Source organism: Arabidopsis thaliana, assembly GCF_000001735.4.
Source record: "Arabidopsis thaliana chromosome 1 sequence".
NCBI lineage: Eukaryota > Viridiplantae > Streptophyta > Magnoliopsida > Brassicales > Brassicaceae > Arabidopsis > Arabidopsis thaliana.
Genome location: NC_003070.9, coordinates 25,962,973 through 25,979,377, shown reverse-complemented (window position 1 = coordinate 25,979,377; position 16,405 = coordinate 25,962,973). Strand labels below are relative to the sequence as shown.

The window sequence follows — 16,405 nt, the reverse complement described above, 5'->3', positions numbered from 1 at the left end:
ATTATATATCAGCTTGCGACGTTGGATATTTTGTTACAGATCGGATGCGTAATAATCGTATTTGGTTATGGGATACATGTAGACCATGACTTGTATTTTATGGTTATGTGATTATATTTGATATGAGTTTTGCATATAATAAAAATATTCCTTATAAGTGACGAAGATTAACAAATCACAAATGTGTGGCCCGGTATTGTTTGGTTTAGTCTGAGTAAATCGAAGTCTAAACTGAGACCATATGACTTGTATTTCATGGTTATATGATTAAATTTGGTAAAACCAAACTACCGGGTCATACATTTGTATTTACTTGTATTTCATGTATCAATCATTTATATTTTTTTCTCCATCTATCTAATATGATTTCAGTGTGTTATGGAAAGTTGTTTATGTGAGCAAGAAAATATAAACAAATCAAAAGGTACTACAATATACATATCTCTCATGGACATATATCCAAAATAATTTCCATGTAAATATATATTACTAGAAAGAAAGATATGGTTATTGTCAATTACACCAGATTTTTTTCTTCTTATTATTGGATTAGGATAGGCTCCTTTAGTTTTTAATCTCTTAATATGAACTTTCTCTCAAAGAGTGAAAAAAAGAAAAAGCTAATATCATCTCCCACACTTGAAAGCTTGACGGATAAGATAATCCGAAAGATGGCCTCACCAACGTTAGCCTTAGCCCAATCTCCTCCTCCGAAATCTCCAGCTGTTTCAGTCTCTCAAAGAAATCCTCATTGCTGGTCCAAGCTTCCTCTAGATCTCATGCAATTGGTTTTCGAACGCCTTGCATTTTTGGATTTCGAACGAGCTAAATCGGTTTGTTCATCTTGGCAATTTGGTTCAAAACAATCTAAGCCAAACAATCAGATCCCTTGGATGATTCTATTCCCAACAGACAAGAATTATTGTCTCTTGTTCAACCCTGAAGATAAAGAAAAACTCTACAAAACTCAACATCTCGGTGACGATTTTGCAAAGAGTATTGTTTTGGCGACTTATAGAAGTTGGCTTTTGATGCAACCTCGTTACGAAGAGTTAGAAGATCAAACTTTAGATCAAGAGTTTCATCTATATATTAAAGATCTTCTAACCTGCGAGAGGATCAATCTACCGGCTTTCGAATCAGATATTTTTGGACTTAGCCATCCGATATTATGGATAGATGACAAAACCAAAGACTACCTAGTTATAGGAACGATTAATCGAGAAACTATGGTTTCTTTCAAAAATGGAGATAACTCGTGGAAAAAATTCCCCGAGTTGCCAAAATCGTCATGTACCGACATGTGTTTGAACATGATATACAAAGATCACAAGCTTCATTATCTCGACTATTCCAACCTCTATATTTACGATTTTTTTGGAGAATTCCCGCGTGAAGCTTTCAGAATTAGCGTACGTGAGTTTGTAGGTTATGCAACAAATCCTTATGGATATGATGAATTTCCTGAAGTTCCACTGAAACTCAAATTGAATCGCTATATCTATAACATGATAGTCACTGTACGTGGAGATGTCTTAATTGTCGCGAGCTTACATTTCAGTATGGCTGAAACATGGGAATTTATAATCTGCAAGATGGATTCATCCAAGGTGAACAAATGGGAGGAAATTGTTTCTCTAGGCGATGAGTCAATTCTTCTAGGTTTGGGTATTACAGTGCTTGCTAAGGACATGGAAGGAATCACTTGTAACTCCATCTACTTCACTGCCGATGATTTTTATGAGGATTACGAAGAAAATGAAATCTTCATATACAATCTCGATACAAACAAGGTTGAAATCCCACACCAGTTTGTTTCTTCGTCCATCCCATCCGCTCATGCCCGTTGGTTCTTACCAACTTTCAAACGGGATTAATGATTGATCCTATATACTCTTCTTTTTGTTTCTTAATACTTTATTTTCTAGAAAAACACACAAGAAAATATATTAAAAACTGATTTTAGTTGTATTGTTTTTTATGATTTACATCTTTTTTATAATTCTAAACCGATGATATTTAGTTATTTATCTTGAAATTTTATATTTACCAATAATAACCAAGTTTCAAACGGGATTAATAACTGATCCTATATATATATTATAGTTTTCTCTTTCTTGTTTTTAATTTATATAAAACAAAACTGTGATCGTGTCTATGTAGAGCAGACACATGAGCTCGTAATCGTGAAAATGATAGTATTTACTTTAAATGACTTCACTTCAGAAAGCTTTCCATCGTATTATGCAAAGTGGCTGACATTCGATTGAAAACCATAGATGATAATTGGAGAGATTTTATTTTTATACATGTAAATGATAAAAGGCTTAAACTCTTAAAAAAACTAGTCCAAAATGAGTTATATCACAAATAATATAATATATGGAATGATTTTGTAAACTTACGCTAATTTGTAAAACTCATTTGGATGGACTTGGTAGAACCATTTGGATGGAGATGATTTAGTCTAAAAAACAAATCACAAATATACTCTCTTTTAATAATATTAATTTTCAATAGATTTCTTATTTAATATTTTTTTAAAATTACCAATTGTACCAAAAAACTCTAATAATTGTGGAAATAACTTTAATATTTTAATATTTTCTACCAAAATCACAAAATCATATTTTCTCGCCGAAACCGTAAAATCATATTTTCCCACAAAACCGTAAAATCATATTTCCCGCCAAACCCGTAAAATCGTATTTTCCCACCAAAATCGCAAAATCATATTTTCCCGCCAAAATCGTAAAATCATATTTTCTCGCTAAAACCGTAAAATCATATTTTTCCACCAAAACCGTAAAATCGTATTTTTCCGCCAAAACCGTAAAATCGTATTTTTCCGCCAAAACCGTAAAATCGTATTTTCTCGCCAAAACCGTAAAATCGTATTTTCCCGCCAAAACCGTAAAATCGTATTTTCTCGCCAAAACCGTAAAATCGTATTTTCCCGCCAAAACCGTAAAATCGTGTTTTCCCGCCAAAACGTTAAAATCATATTTTCCTACCAAACCTGTATTATCATATTTTTCCGCCAAAACCGTAAAATCATATTTTTCTGCCAAAACCAGAAAATCATATTTTCTCGCCAAAAACGCAAAATCATATTTTTCCGTCAAAACCGCAAAATCACATTTCCTGCCAAAACCGTAAAATCATTTCTTCATTAAAATTATATTTGGTAATGATGTTAAATATTTGTCATTTGTTAAAATTATATCATGGGTATTTTAGTCATTTTATTAGAATGAAAATGTAGATGAATTACAAAATGATCAAACAAATAAATATTCAGTTAAATGCATCATTTATATAAAATATTAAATTATCAAACAAACATCATTCAAATGCATTATCTAAATGGATCATGTAAATGGATCATTTGGATGTAAATGTCAAATGATCAAACAAACGGGGCCTAGGTCTCATAAACACCACAATGAAATTAATTGATCATTTTTCAGGCAAGAAGGCAAAAAGAATTTGATCACAATCTTCCAAACACTCAATTTTTTTTTATGGTTAAAGAATAGAAATTGTAGCCGCAGAAAAGAATATGATGATATCTCTTATTATAATTACTCCACCTGCTGTGTAATTTCTTCACCCTCCAAGAAAAGCATTGTCTGTAAAAATCAAAAACATAAATCAAACCCAATTTACCTTCCGAAACTTCAAAAGTCATAGAAATGGATATAAATAAGGCGAGCAAGACGGGAATAGACACAACCGTAGATATGTGTTAGATATATAAAAACCTTGGAACAAAAGGGACAAACTTCACTTCTCTCCATCCATTCATAGATGCATGCAAGGTGAAAGATATGTCCACATTGCAAAACTATCTTCGGGTTTTCATCAATATACTCTGTCTCCAATCCAAATAGGAATTGAATTATTAAACACACACAATCTTAATCAGTCATAAGTTTTTCAATCTCATTGCAAAGTTTTTTTTTTTGTTTTACCATAGAAACATGTCGGACAAACGTCTTCTTCGTCGGCGACAGTGGAAATTTCCTCTCTTTCTAAGCTTTGAAATATTTGCTCGAGCTGGATCAAAAATATAAGTGTTATGTAGCTCTTGTTCTTGGTAGAAGAAAAAAAAAGGAGAAATTAGGGTTTATAATGTGGAAGATACCTTGGGGGAAAAGTTATTAGTTATTGGGTTAGTGAAGGCTCTGATTCTTGGTACGTTTAGAGATTCATCATTGTACTCCGGAATTTGAAAACAACAAAGTAGAATACCCATTTATCTGAATTAATAAATCAACGTAAGATTTTAGTTCATCAAGTAAGTGATTACGGTAAATAATCACAGTTTATTAAAAGACAGGACATGGAAGAAATCAGAGAAACGTAAGAACATTGATTTTAATGTTAAACTGTTCTCATACCTTGGACTTGGATCAATCTGTTGAAATCCAGAGAAAGAGAAAGAGAAGAAGAAGGACAAACGAATCAATCAAGCATGAGAAAAAGCAACAAACTCTAGTTTTGGCCCGTAATCGGGAGCTAGGGAAGATTCTTTGGAGAGCAACACAAGGAAACGTGGAGATTTTGTTGGGATATTTTATGACGTGGCATACCAAAAGAGCTTAGGAAGTTTCGAGTTTTTGGAATGTTGACTTGTTTAAACAATTACTGGTTTACAAATTCGACAACCGTCGTTTATTGTATATCATTTTATTACTTAATCCTAATGCAAGAAAAGTTACATAAAAAAACTTTACTAATTCAAGAATTTTTTGGGGGGCGTGAAAGAAAAAAAAAAAAGTGATTAAGGAGCTGGATTTTTTAATTTATTTTCTTTTTAAAAAAAAAATCATAAATGTGTAACCAATGTAAAAAATAATGTTTCTTGGCACACGAAAAAGGATATATATTAACTGGTTTAGAAAGAAAAAAAGGAAAGATAATTATGGTGGTTGCATTTACTTGATATCATGCCAAATCCATTTAATTAGCAAAACCATGTTGGAGATTTGTTTTTTCTTAAAACAACAAACCCACTTTTTATTGGTTAATTAAATATGTGATGTACTGTATATGACTATATCCAATTAAACCACACACCGAACAAGACATTTCTATGATAAGCTTTACAAAAAGAATCATTGGTTAACTCAAGATCAGTTATGACAATTGTTACTACTTTTTATAATTATGTTATACTATCACATGGCCCGTAACAATTATCGGTTGGCAGGAATTAGTGTTGGGACCTATGGCTTGATGATGAGCATGATGAAAGAAAAAGGGCCAACACTCGATGTCTAATAATAAAACAAAAGAGTTGAGACATCATTATCCATCATACTCAAGGCAATACAAAAGTATCAAGTAAATAGACATCTTTATTCACCTACAAAGGATTTCAATAATTAGATCGGGGAAAAACATAAGAGCATCTCCATTGGAGTATCTCATTGAGATACCCAAAAAAAAAAAAAAAAAAAAAAGTAGGAGAGAGAGAGCTGAGTTTCTCTTCTGAGAAATTTTGAGAAACTATTCTCATTAAATTTGGACATGTGTCACAACATAATTAGTTCAATTATTAAATAATAATTAATATATATTTTCAGATTAAAATACTAATATTTTTTTTTCTTTGAGAAACTTTCCTTCCATTTGCCGATGGAGATGGTCTAATTACAAAACAACTCACGTAAATGATTAATCTACGGACTTAAAATTCGATAACATAAAATAAAAAGAAAAGGAACAATATATAGTATTAATTATGCATTGGTGCACATAATTAGTGATTGCAAAATTCACAACGATTCTAAATCCCATTAGATTGTGAATTTGGAATGTGGATGTCGGTGCTATACACAAAATGCACACGATTAGCAAACTTAGATGCAAGTGCAACGCGTCAAATTTGGGGAGCTACCAAAGAAGGATAGTAATTACTCATTAAATAAAAATGTGACTACTAAGTTTGGGGAGAAACTGAGGATTACGTATATAAAAGTGTGGGGAGCTACCAAAAGCGAGATCATAATTACTCATTATTCTATAGCTCTTAATCTCATTTACTTTCTACACCATCTTATATCATCTTCTTGTTCTTCCATTGGGAAAGAGTCAAAGAGAGATCGAGAGAGAGAGAGAAAGAAAGTATGGGAAAGAAAGGAGAAGGGTTCTTTGTGAGCAGATTAAGGGCTAATGTAAGAGTCCAACCACCGACAACTACGAGCCAGCATGGCTGCAGCCACGAGCCACCAACTACCTCCATAGAGATAAAAGGAAGAAGAATAATTGTTGTGGTTGATTCTTGCTCGGAGGCTAAAAACGCTTTGCTTTGGACACTCTCACATTGTGCTCAGCCTCAAGATTCCATTCTTCTTCTCCATTTTCTTAAAGCTAAAACCTCTCAATCAGGTCAATTCTCTCTTTCTTGTTCTTATAAGTAATCTTCCACAAGAATAATTATTGTTGCTTTTACATATATATACGATTTGTTTTCTAGGTGATCTAGCTAACAAAGAAGAAGGAGAAGACGAATCTTGTGACAAACCAACAACGTCAAGAGCTGATAAAAAGGTTTCAGCCTTGAAAACCATGTGTGAGCTTAAAAGACCTGAGGTTCATAATATGTCTCTTTACCATACTTTTTTGTTTATCTACGAATAAATCTTTAAACAATTTTCTTAAGAAATCTTAATTTATATAGGTAAAACTAATAATCTTGCACATTATTTTTTATGAATATTATCATTTGAATTTTTTTTTATTTTTTTTAAGTAGAATTAGCGAAATGTTCATTTCAATTTGCACTACACAGATCATTAGATTTTCGTAAAAATGTTGATGAATATTTCATTTAACCATAGTATACCCCTTTAACTAGATATCACTGTCCAACATACATATATTTAAAACATTTTATCCTACTCTAGTATCTAGAAAGAAATCACTCAATAATTTGTTGGATTAGGTAAAAACAGAAGTGGTGTTTGTAAAAGGTGACGAGAAGGGTCCGACCATAGTGAAAGAGGCAAGAGAACGAGAAGCATCATTACTAGTTCTAGGCCAGAAGAAACAACATGCCACATGGCGGCTACTAATGGTATGGGCGTCGCAGGCCCGACCCGTGACCAAACACGACTTCGTCGAGTATTGCATCAACAACTCTCCTTGCATGGCTATTGCGGTTCGTAAGAGAGGCAAGAAGCTTGGTGGATACACTCTTACAACTAAACGTCACAAAGATTTCTGGCTTCTTGCCTGAATTAATTATCTATTCACATATAAATTAATATAACTTTTTTAAAAAAACTTTAAATCATGGTTGCGGATTTGTGGGTGCAATAATTTTCCGAGTTTTACTTCTTAAAATCTTCTTTAAATGTATTTTTTTATGATTGTATGTAAAAAACTCTAGTAAAAAAGTAATGGATTTTTTACTGCTATATAAATAAAACCGAGCTAGTATGTTCTTTTTGCAATGGATTAAAATATTTTGCGAGTTGTGACGGATCCGTATGTCAAAAACTTCAGTTACTGTTCAAGCCGGATTGTTTTGTTATCCGCATAAATTTAGTTTTTTGGAATTTGCTAATCCGAAAACCGCAATGGAAAACCCGCAAACCCGATTTTTTTTAATACATCCAAAATTATACTTTCGTAATTTGTATGATCGAAAAAAAAAAAATTGTATGATCAAATCCCGAGTCTGGCGAATAATTCCTTTTTCATATTATTTACGAAATATGAGATTTCACTAAACAATTTCTTTTGTTTGCCAATTTCCCAAAAAGAAAGGCCCCAATTGGGCCTTAAAATTAAACATATGGGCTTTGGGTCAAACTGTATCCGACCCGCCCGTTTCTTCGTCTTCTTGTAGTCTGAGTCTGAGCAATTCGATATAGGCTAAGCCTAAAACAAACAAAACTCTCCCAAAACCTTTTTTCGTTACTGTAATTCATAAACCCTAGCAACCACCGTCATCCCCGCCGCCGGAGCAAAAAACCATGGGGAAAGATAACAAAATGAAGAAGAAGCCTAACAAAAAAGGCGAAAGAAGAATGGGTCCAGATGCAGTGGCCATGAAAGCTAAAACGCAGAAGGTCGATAATCCATTTGAATCAATCCGATCTCGCCGGAAGTTCGATATCCTCGGAAAAAAGCGTAAAGGTGAAGAACGATTCGTCAGTGTTTCTCGAACTCGTGCTGTTGATAAGAGGAAGAACACGCTGGAGAAAGAGTATGAGCAGAGTTTAAAATCTTCGGTGTTCCTTGATAAGCGTATTGGAGAACAGAACGATGAGCTTGGTGAATTCGATAAGGGTATAATTAGATCGCAGAGACAGCGTCAGGTTAGTTTATTTGATGAGAGGAGGAATCATATACTTTCACTGAGAAAGAAACTGAATTTTGTTTTATGGTAATGTAGTTGAAACTAGCGAAGAAGAGTATGTATAATTTGTCTGATGGTGAAGAAGATGTTTATGAAGATGGTGCTCTTGGTGGTTCTTCTGTAAAGGATGATTTTGATTCTGGACTTTTGTCTGATGAAGATCTTCAAGATGATGATTTAGAAGCTTCTGCATCAAAGAGTATGTTTTCTTGATAACATTTTAACAGCTTGCTCAACTTTGATTGTGTCTGTTAAACTTGGCAAAGCTAATTTTGTCTAACCATCACAGGACTGAAGCATCTAAACAGAAACAGAGAGGTTGATGCATCTGGAGAGGAAGAGGTAAGAACCCGTCTTGTAGATGTTTGTGTGTAATTTACCGTGATGGTTGAGATATATGGTCTTGAAGATATTTTTTTGGATTTTATCTGCAGAGGCGTAAGAGTAAGAAGGAAGTCATGGAAGAGATCATCATGAAGAGCAAACTTGGTAGGGTGAGTATTCCGCTGTTTTCCTTGTATCGTCTTTTGCATGGCGTGTCAATTTGCAGTTGGTAATTTTTTTTTTTTGGGTGGTCTACAGATGGAGAAAGCTAAGCAAAAGGAGGAAAAGGGAAAGCTAATGGATGAGCTTGATAAAAACTTCAAGTCCTTAGTGAATTCTGAGGCGATGGAGAGTTTAACTAAGCCTTTTGTAGCCGAAGAGGTGAACATAGATCACAGTTTGTAGCTGTTTAAATACTGAGCATATATGTATCTATCTATATGGGTGTTATCAGGCTTATCTGTTCATAAGTTTTCTTTTTCGTGATGTAATCCTTTTGTTTGCAGAATACACGCGATCCTTATCTACTAAGTCTGAATGATATGTCAATGGAAATCCGTGCTCGTCCTTCTGAGAGGACAAAGACACCTGAAGAAATTGCCCAGAAAGAGCGAGAAAAGTTAGAGGCTCTTGAGGTATGTTTCTGGTTATAAGCCATTGCAGTTTTACATTCCGACTTTTACAGAATGTATATGATGAACCACTATAATGAAAGGCTCTTATCTTATTGTGAAGTCAAGGTCTTATGGTTGACATTATTTAATCTTGATACAATTTTTTCAAAACTCGTAGGAAGAGCGTAAGAAAAGGATGCAGGAAACTGAGGAGTTAAGTGATGGGGATGAGGAAATTGGCGGTGAGGAGTCTACAAAGAGGCTAACTGTCATTTCTGGTGACGATCTTGGTGATTCCTTCTCAGTTGAAGAAGATAAGCCGAAAAGGGGATGGATTGATGATGTTCTTGAAAGAGAGGATAATGTTGATAATTCAGAAAGTGACGAGGATGAGGATTCAGAAAGTGAAGAAGAAGAAGATGATGATGGTGAGTCAGATGGAGGTGATGAGAAGCAGAGAAAAGGTCATCATTTAGAAGACTGGGAACAAAGTGATGATGAGCTAGGGGCTGAGCTGGAAGATGAGGAAGAGGATGATGATGAAGAAGATGATGATGAAGAGGATGCTGAGCTAAGGGTACATAAAAAGTTGAAGAATGACTATGCTGCTCCATATAAAGGAGAAGGGTTGTCGGGAACAGTGAAAGAAAAAACCAATATGAAGAAAATGAGTTCAACGCAGCGTGATATTCCCTTCATGATTGATCCTCCAAAGAATTTCGAGGAATTACTTGCCCTAGTGGAAGATTGTTCAAATGAAGATGTTATTCTAATTGTCAACCGAATCCGGATAGCACACTCAATTAAGATTAAAGCTGAAAACCGAAAAAAGATGCAGGTAAAATTTAATTTTGCTCTCAAAGGTTTAATTCTGGTTAAGTTGTCAGGCCATTGAACTGGTTCATGCCTCACTTGCTTTCTGACTGTTTGTTGTTGTTTGCCACCCAGGTCTTCTATGGTGTTCTCTTGCAGTATTTTGCCGTTCTTGCAAGCAAAAAGCCCTTGAACTTTGATTTACTAAATATGCTTGTCAAACCTTTGATTGAGATGAGCATGGAGATCCCCTACTTTGCTGCAATATGTGCTCGCCAGCGGCTTTTAAAGACCCGTTCACAATTTTGCGAGGCTATCAAGAATCCAGGTTTGTGATGATTCCATAACCTTGAATTTTAGTGTCTATTAAGATACATGCCTCTAGTATCTTTTCACCCTAACCAGTCCATAAACATTCTTCCAGAGGATGGATGCTGGCCTTCCTTGAAAACATTATTTCTCTTGCGGCTCTGGTCCCTGATTTTTCCATGCTCTGACTTTCGCCATGCTGTGATGACCCCATCGATTTTGTTGATGTGTGAATATCTCATGCGCTGTCCCATCTCTTCTGGTCGTGATATTGCCATAGGTTCCTTTTTATGCTCCATTGTTCTCTTGGTAAGGAGAAGTTGATCCCCACCCTTTTCCTTGGCGATTTCCATTTTCATTTTTCTGATGCAAACGAAAATGTACTTTAGGTTGCTAAGCAATCTAAAAAGTTCTGTCCTGAAGCCATATTATTTATTCGGACTCTCCTGATGGCTGCTTCAGACAAAAAGTCACCAGCATCTGCGGAATCTGAGGTATGCCATTGAACAAGACCTCGTTTTGTATTTTGCTTACACTTTTAGATTGATAAAAGCTCAATACTGCATCTAAGAAGAAAGAACTGAAGATGCACAGAGCCAACTGTTATTATACCAGGCTGCTGAGTTGTGTATTTTGTTACAGTTTTATCATTTTATGGAATTAAAATCGTTGACTCCATTGCTGTGCATACAAGACAACGTAAAGGAGGTCATGCCTTTAAACTTCCTAAAGATAATGAATGAGCCAGCAGACTCTCCATATTTCAGCTCTGATGATTTCAGGTCTGTTCTCTCTTCTGAAATTAAATTTCCTTGCTAAGACATCAACAGCCAGCAAAAGAGCCTAATAATACTTTTGGCTTTGTTTGAACAGAGCAAGCATCCTTTCAAGTGTAGTCGAGACTCTTGAAGGGTTTGTGGAGATAAATGGAGGATTGAGTTCCTTTCCAGAGATCTTCATGCCCATCTCAACTTTATTGCACCAAATTGGAAACCAAGAAAAGATCCCACAAACTCTCAAGGAGAAATTAGAAGATGTTGCAAAGCTAATCGAAAAGAAAACCGACGACCATCACAAGGAACGCAAACCACTCTCTATGCGTAAGCATAAGCCAGTAGCCATCAGAATGGTCAATCCCAAATTTGAAGAGAAGTAAGTCTCTCCCCTAAATTCATTCTCCCTCACTCAATTATAACGTACAAAAACAACACTGGGTAATCTCGATAATGGTGTATATACTTTTCTTGTGCAGCTTTGTTCCAGGCATGGATAACGATCCAGACAAATACCGTTCTGACCTCAAAAAATTGAAGAGAAAGTTAAAACGGGAAGCCAGAGGAGCAGTTCGTGAGCTGCGCAAAGACAGCTACTTCATGAGCACTGTTAAAGCAAAAGAGAAGGCTGCGCATGAGCAAGAGAGAGCAGAGAAACATGGCAAAGCTTGGGCTTTCCTTCAAGAACAAGAACATGCTTTCAAATCTGGACAACTTGGTAAAGGCAAAGGCAAGAAGAGAAGACGTTGATACCATTACCACTGTGTTTCTTCTATTTTTCCCTTCTTTAAAACCTACCAACACAATTTTGTTTCCTGTTGGATAATCAAAAAAACTATTTACATATTCTAAGAAATTCAAAAAAAAAAAAAAAGATTTTGATAATACGGGTCAATGTTAGGGAGCAATAAGCTTAAATTTGTCCTTCATGCGAGCAATAAGCTTGAATTTTTCTTCTGCTTCAACTTGCTGTTTGATGTCACCACCTCTTGATGCTCTGTCCGGATGAAATTTCAATACTGCTCGTTTGTATGCCGCGTGTACCTAATTTTACAATTCAATACGTAAATACAAAAATGTTAACAAATACAGTATAACTAACTGTAAACGATAGATGATGGGCTAACCTCATTTGGCAGAGGAGATATTCCACCACCAACTTGAATCCCTAAGCCTCGAAGCAACGCTGCCATGTTAAAACTCTTGAGTTCCAGCAGTTTAAGCGATTTGGTTATTTCTGCACGAACTTTCTCCTTCATGTTCATGTTTTCTTCATCCTGTGATATAGAGATGGAAAAGCAAAATTTGTGTTAGCAGTGAATCAACACGATATTCAGAGCAACCACTGAGGAAAAGTAGAAACCTTCTTCTGTGTCTCTCTCACTTCCTCTACCCTCTCTTTTTGCCTTCTTTCCATCTCCAACTTTCGCATGTTCTCTAACTTTCTTCTCTTACGTTGCTTCTGAGCTTCGTCTGCCTGTAATAGGCACAATATATTTCAGCAGACAGAAACTAGGTTGAATAGGTTCTTTGAAGAAGGTGCAAGAAACAATTAAAGTCGATATATTCACAGGTGGCAAAGTTTTCAATATTTAAAGGAAGCTTTCAAAAATTTGTATAGAGAGTGGTCAAACCTGGATCTGTAACTGTCGTTGCCTGGACTCCCATTCTTCTTCTTGTGCTCTCTTGTATTCATCAGTCTCCTTCAATATCTCTCTGTTAAGCATGACATCAATTGCAGGAGCTGTACCATTAGTACCTTGCACTTGTCCACTGGTAGATGGAATAGGATCAATGATCGGTTCTCTTGATTCATCTAAACTTATGCCGTGCTCACACCTGGCTCCATTACTTTGGGTGCCAAACACATGCGTTGTATCTCCATATCCATTAGAAGTCTGTGGCGGAGACAATTTTGATGCGTCTTCTTCTTCTTCAACTTCCTTGGTATAAGACTGATACGCGACGTTTTTATTTTGATTCTCTTCGGGTGACAGTGAAGTTTCACATTGAACTTGCACTTTGTTTGGCTGTTCTACAACTTTCTTAAAACTAGTTTGATGTATCGGTTCTTTTGGCGAAGTAAAATGAGTTGGTGGTGTATCAAACCTTTCATGTTCAACTCGTATTCCGGGTGACAGTGGGGAAGGCCCCCGAAAATCCTCTTTACTGGAAAAAGTAGAATTAGCAGTGTGTTTAGCTTGGTTGTCTTCCTCCATTACCGAGCCAAAATAAGTCGTCATATCAGGGATTCTACCATCGGCTCCAAAGAAAGTAGAAGAGGTTTCTTTTTCACCATCTGGATTACTTGCAGTAAAGAAGAAAGATGTTTGATCATGTTGTTCAGTTCTACTTTCAAAACCAGGTCTGAAATTATTGTCACAGTGGAGATTTGAAGGACCAGCTTCCTCAGTCAGACCAGCTTTTCCACCATCTGGATTTCTTGCAGCAAAGAAGAAAGACGTTTGATCATGTTGTTCAGTTCTCCTTTCAAAACCAGGCTCGAAATTAGTGTCACAGTGGAGATTCGAAGGACCAGCCTCCTCACTCAAACCAGCTTTACCTGCTTTCTTCATTTTTCTCAAGAGAGCTGCTTGTTCCCACTGCTCGCGGACATCTCTATGAGACCCTTCTAAAATCTCACAATCAGAACAGTCACTCTCGGAAAAGTCACTATAAGTATCAGAGCCTAAACCAAATCGAATACCATGAGAGGGCATTGTAGAGAAAGTCTGTTTGCATTTTGAAAATCTAAAAGTAGCACACTTCTCCTGAATGAATTGGCAATCGTCATTATCCACTTCTGCAGATGTTTGCAAGTTACCGCTTGAACTACTCCCAGCTTTCTGAACATTTTCTGTCTCATCATCATCATCGTCAATGCTAATCACTCTCGGCATAATGGACTCCTTCCTGGTTCTGGATGTACCCGGAGCTTTCCGTTTAGATGACTCAGGAAAATCAAGAATGATAACATCATCATCATCTACCAGAATAAACTCTTCCATTATGCCATTTGCACTGCATCTTTTAGTTGGCATTCTATTCCAAGAACGTGATCTAATCTGACGATTCTCTCCCATTACTTCCTTACGATGCACATATATAGAACGCATGAAATTAGTATCAAGGCTTCAAAGCATCCGTTTTGAAGAGTATTTGCAGTAGAAGATATCCATATAGCTAAAACCACCTATAAGCAGAGGAAACACATCATTACCACTATAACCAGATTCTTATTCCCACTTCATCAAAATCAGCTAAAACTAAATTAGGTAACAACTCAAAACAAAAGTGAATTTGATAAACTAATCACTACACGATACAAAACCTAGCAACGATCATAGACATTAAATAAGTTTCTAGAATCTACCAAACGAAACCTATTTACATCGAGAAATCGACAGCAATTGAATAACCTAATCGTATATTTCTAGGTTTTATGGTCTACCAAGGAAAATCGAATCAAATCAAAATTTTGAAAACGACCCACTAATTTAAGGATCGTAGTGAGTAAAGATTTGAATATAATCGAACTAACCTTTCGACTACGACGACGGAAGAAGAAGAAGACGGAGGCTTAAAAACTGAACCCTAATTTATGGGTTTGAGGAATAAAAACCAAGTTTCGGAGAAAATTCGTGAAAAGAAGAAGAAGAAGAGAGAGATTGAGCGACTCGTGCCCTGCACCTCAGGAAACGTCGTGGCCTAATCGATCAGAGAAAATGGGTTTTGTTCGTTGATTGGTCTGTCTTTGGAATTGAGAGTGAAACTCGTGTCACCTAAACATATTTCTCTCTCACTTTGTATTAATTTTCTTTCTTACTTTCAAACAATTTTTTTTTTGGAATAATGTAGGGTTTTTGGACGTTTAAATTAAAAGTTTTGTATGTTATTTTTTTTTTATAATGAAATTATGTAATTCCATGCGAAAATTGAATTTAATCTAGTTTTTGATTATGTTATTTTTCCTTTATTGTAATCATCAAGTCGCAATTTCATATAGTACATCATATCTTATTTTGATTTCCTTTTCTTCTTCGTGATCATCAAGTGGGTAAAATCATGTTTTAAATTTTAAAGGAAACATATGTAAATGAGAGAATTTCAATTTTGGTAACACATATATATCCGAAATTAAGTCTTATAATATATGGTATGTAGAGATAATGCAGAAATGTAAAAGTAGTGAGGTATATTTAAGTCAATAAATAATCTGACGGCTCCAATTAATACTCTTATGACCTTTAACCAAACGACAATTAATTTGGTCGTCGTATCTAAATAAGGTGGTTATCTATAGTTAATTAAAACAAATCGTAAAAAACCTTTTTCATTTTTCTATAAATCTTACCAAAAAATTAAGATTTTTCATCAGTTTTAACTCTTAGTTAAATTTTTGTGGAGTTTTACACACACACAAAAAAAGAAAAAAAAAAGAAAAATTTTTGTGGTATAGGAAAAAGGTTCCTATGTCAACGCATCATTAACAATGTGATGAAGAAAAATTAACAGGGTTAGTGTTTAAACTCACAAACTTATCTTTTCTTTATCAAAATTAAAAAAAAAAAAAACTCACCAAAGAAAGATCAGAATTAAGAACATAATAAAAAGAAAAACAATAAATTGTTGGTAGAATTTGTGGGAAAAAAAACTAAGAAATCAAGGTTTATGGTGATTGAAAGAAACTTGTACATTAATTAAAGAGATTGTTGCAACAACAAAATTTCTATTGGGTTTGTTGGTAGCTCTGGAAGCATGTAAAGAGGTCTTGTCTTCTCTAATTTTTGGACCAATTCCAGTTACATTAGACCAAAGTCTATAGGTATTAATTGGTGTGAGTGGCGTGAGGTGCACACACTCCTTGAATAATTTCATTAAGAGACAATAAATCAAAAATAAAAGTTGATGATATCTTACTATATTATTTGGGAAGTACATTTTAAATCTAACCTTAATTTTTGTAAGTAATTACATAGGTATGCCATTAGAAATAAAATTTTAAAGAGTAAATTAATTTATGTATTTAAGGATTAAAAAGTCAAATACTAATTTAATTAATTAAATTAATTAAAAAACGAAATACATTATTAATTTCCAAAAATAATAGCCAATCAAAATCAACATATAAGATTTGATATCTAAATTTTAATTAATTTAATTTAATTTCAATATGGGTTAAATCTTTAATTTATTAT

At 34.8% G+C, this 16,405-nt stretch overlaps 5 protein-coding genes across 7 annotated transcripts; 3 read left to right on the top strand and 2 right to left on the bottom strand.

Moving 5' to 3' along the window:
- Window positions 1–671: 671 nt before the first annotated feature.
- Window positions 672–1,928, top strand: AT1G69090 (F-box protein (DUF295); the record flags this gene model as incomplete). Its single annotated transcript, NM_105579.2, has 1 exon — window positions 672–1,928. The coding sequence occupies one exon, from the start codon at window positions 672–674 to the stop codon at window positions 1,875–1,877; it is 1,206 nt and encodes a 401-aa protein (NP_177072.1). The 3' UTR covers window positions 1,878–1,928.
- Window positions 1,929–3,380: 1,452 nt separating this feature from the next.
- On the bottom strand, window positions 3,381–4,517 carry AT1G69085 (E3 ubiquitin-protein ligase). The gene is made up of 5 exons (NM_001334398.1): window positions 4,404–4,517; window positions 4,148–4,262; window positions 3,975–4,059; window positions 3,765–3,874; window positions 3,381–3,632 (listed from the first exon to the last, which is right to left on the bottom strand). Exons 2-5 carry the CDS (start codon window positions 4,256–4,258, stop codon window positions 3,585–3,587), a joined length of 354 nt encoding a protein of 117 aa, NP_001322550.1. The 5' UTR covers window positions 4,259–4,262; window positions 4,404–4,517; the 3' UTR covers window positions 3,381–3,584.
- Window positions 4,518–5,872: 1,355 nt separating this feature from the next.
- AT1G69080 (Adenine nucleotide alpha hydrolases-like superfamily protein) lies at window positions 5,873–7,463 on the top strand. 2 transcript variants are annotated; one of them, NM_202379.3, is made up of 3 exons: window positions 5,873–6,396; window positions 6,485–6,558; window positions 6,953–7,463. In NM_202379.3, the coding sequence occupies exons 1-3, from the start codon at window positions 6,135–6,137 to the stop codon at window positions 7,244–7,246; spliced, it is 630 nt and encodes a 209-aa protein (NP_974108.1). In that variant the 5' UTR covers window positions 5,873–6,134; the 3' UTR covers window positions 7,247–7,463. The 2 variants fall into 2 exon arrangements, with proteins under 2 accessions (NP_974108.1, NP_564951.1); NM_105578.3 differs by having other exon boundaries at window positions 6,485–6,600; window positions 6,953–7,452.
- A 372-nt stretch (window positions 7,464–7,835) lies between these two features.
- On the top strand, window positions 7,836–12,066 carry AT1G69070 (nucleolar-like protein; the record flags this gene model as incomplete). 2 transcript variants are annotated; one of them, NM_105577.3, is made up of 13 exons in its annotated part: window positions 7,836–8,333; window positions 8,411–8,573; window positions 8,664–8,716; window positions 8,809–8,868; window positions 8,957–9,079; window positions 9,205–9,333; window positions 9,491–10,150; window positions 10,261–10,453; window positions 10,550–10,743; window positions 10,833–10,928; window positions 11,077–11,216; window positions 11,308–11,586; window positions 11,687–12,066. In NM_105577.3, the coding sequence occupies exons 1-13, from the start codon at window positions 7,989–7,991 to the stop codon at window positions 11,955–11,957; spliced, it is 2,706 nt and encodes a 901-aa protein (NP_177070.1). In that variant the 5' UTR covers window positions 7,836–7,988. The 2 variants fall into 2 exon arrangements, with proteins under 2 accessions (NP_177070.1, NP_001321252.1); NM_001334397.1 differs by having other exon boundaries at window positions 7,896–8,333; window positions 10,824–10,928; window positions 11,687–11,957.
- On the bottom strand, window positions 11,928–15,059 carry AT1G69060 (Chaperone DnaJ-domain superfamily protein). The gene is made up of 5 exons (NM_179533.3): window positions 14,749–15,059; window positions 12,842–14,400; window positions 12,571–12,684; window positions 12,335–12,484; window positions 11,928–12,251 (listed from the first exon to the last, which is right to left on the bottom strand). The coding sequence occupies exons 2-5, from the start codon at window positions 14,321–14,323 to the stop codon at window positions 12,105–12,107; spliced, it is 1,893 nt and encodes a 630-aa protein (NP_849864.1). The 5' UTR covers window positions 14,324–14,400; window positions 14,749–15,059; the 3' UTR covers window positions 11,928–12,104.
- Between the last annotated feature and the right edge of the window lie 1,346 nt (window positions 15,060–16,405).

Excerpts from the sequence above, each read along its gene's own strand:
- AT1G69085 (NM_001334398.1), bottom strand. The coding sequence starts at position 4,258 with ATGGGTATTCTACTTTGTTGTTTTCAAATTCCGGAGTACAATGATGAA. Across the intron at positions 4,060-4,147 it reads CTAATAACTTTTCCCCCAAG|CTCGAGCAAATATTTCAAAG; the intron begins GTATCTTCCACA and ends TTTTTGATCCAG. Across the intron at positions 3,875-3,974 it reads TTGTCCGACATGTTTCTATG|AGTATATTGATGAAAACCCG; the intron begins GTAAAACAAAAA and ends GATTGGAGACAG.
- AT1G69080 (NM_105578.3), top strand. The coding sequence starts at position 6,135 with ATGGGAAAGAAAGGAGAAGGGTTCTTTGTGAGCAGATTAAGGGCTAAT. Across the intron at positions 6,397-6,484 it reads AGCTAAAACCTCTCAATCAG|GTGATCTAGCTAACAAAGAA; the intron begins GTCAATTCTCTC and ends TTTGTTTTCTAG. Across the intron at positions 6,601-6,952 it reads GTGAGCTTAAAAGACCTGAG|GTAAAAACAGAAGTGGTGTT; the intron begins GTTCATAATATG and ends TTGTTGGATTAG.
- AT1G69060 (NM_179533.3), bottom strand. The coding sequence starts at position 14,323 with ATGCGTTCTATATATGTGCATCGTAAGGAAGTAATGGGAGAGAATCGT. Across the intron at positions 12,485-12,570 it reads TGAGAGAGACACAGAAGAAG|GATGAAGAAAACATGAACAT; the intron begins GTTTCTACTTTT and ends TCTATATCACAG. Across the intron at positions 12,252-12,334 it reads TATCTCCTCTGCCAAATGAG|GTACACGCGGCATACAAACG; the intron begins GTTAGCCCATCA and ends TTGTAAAATTAG.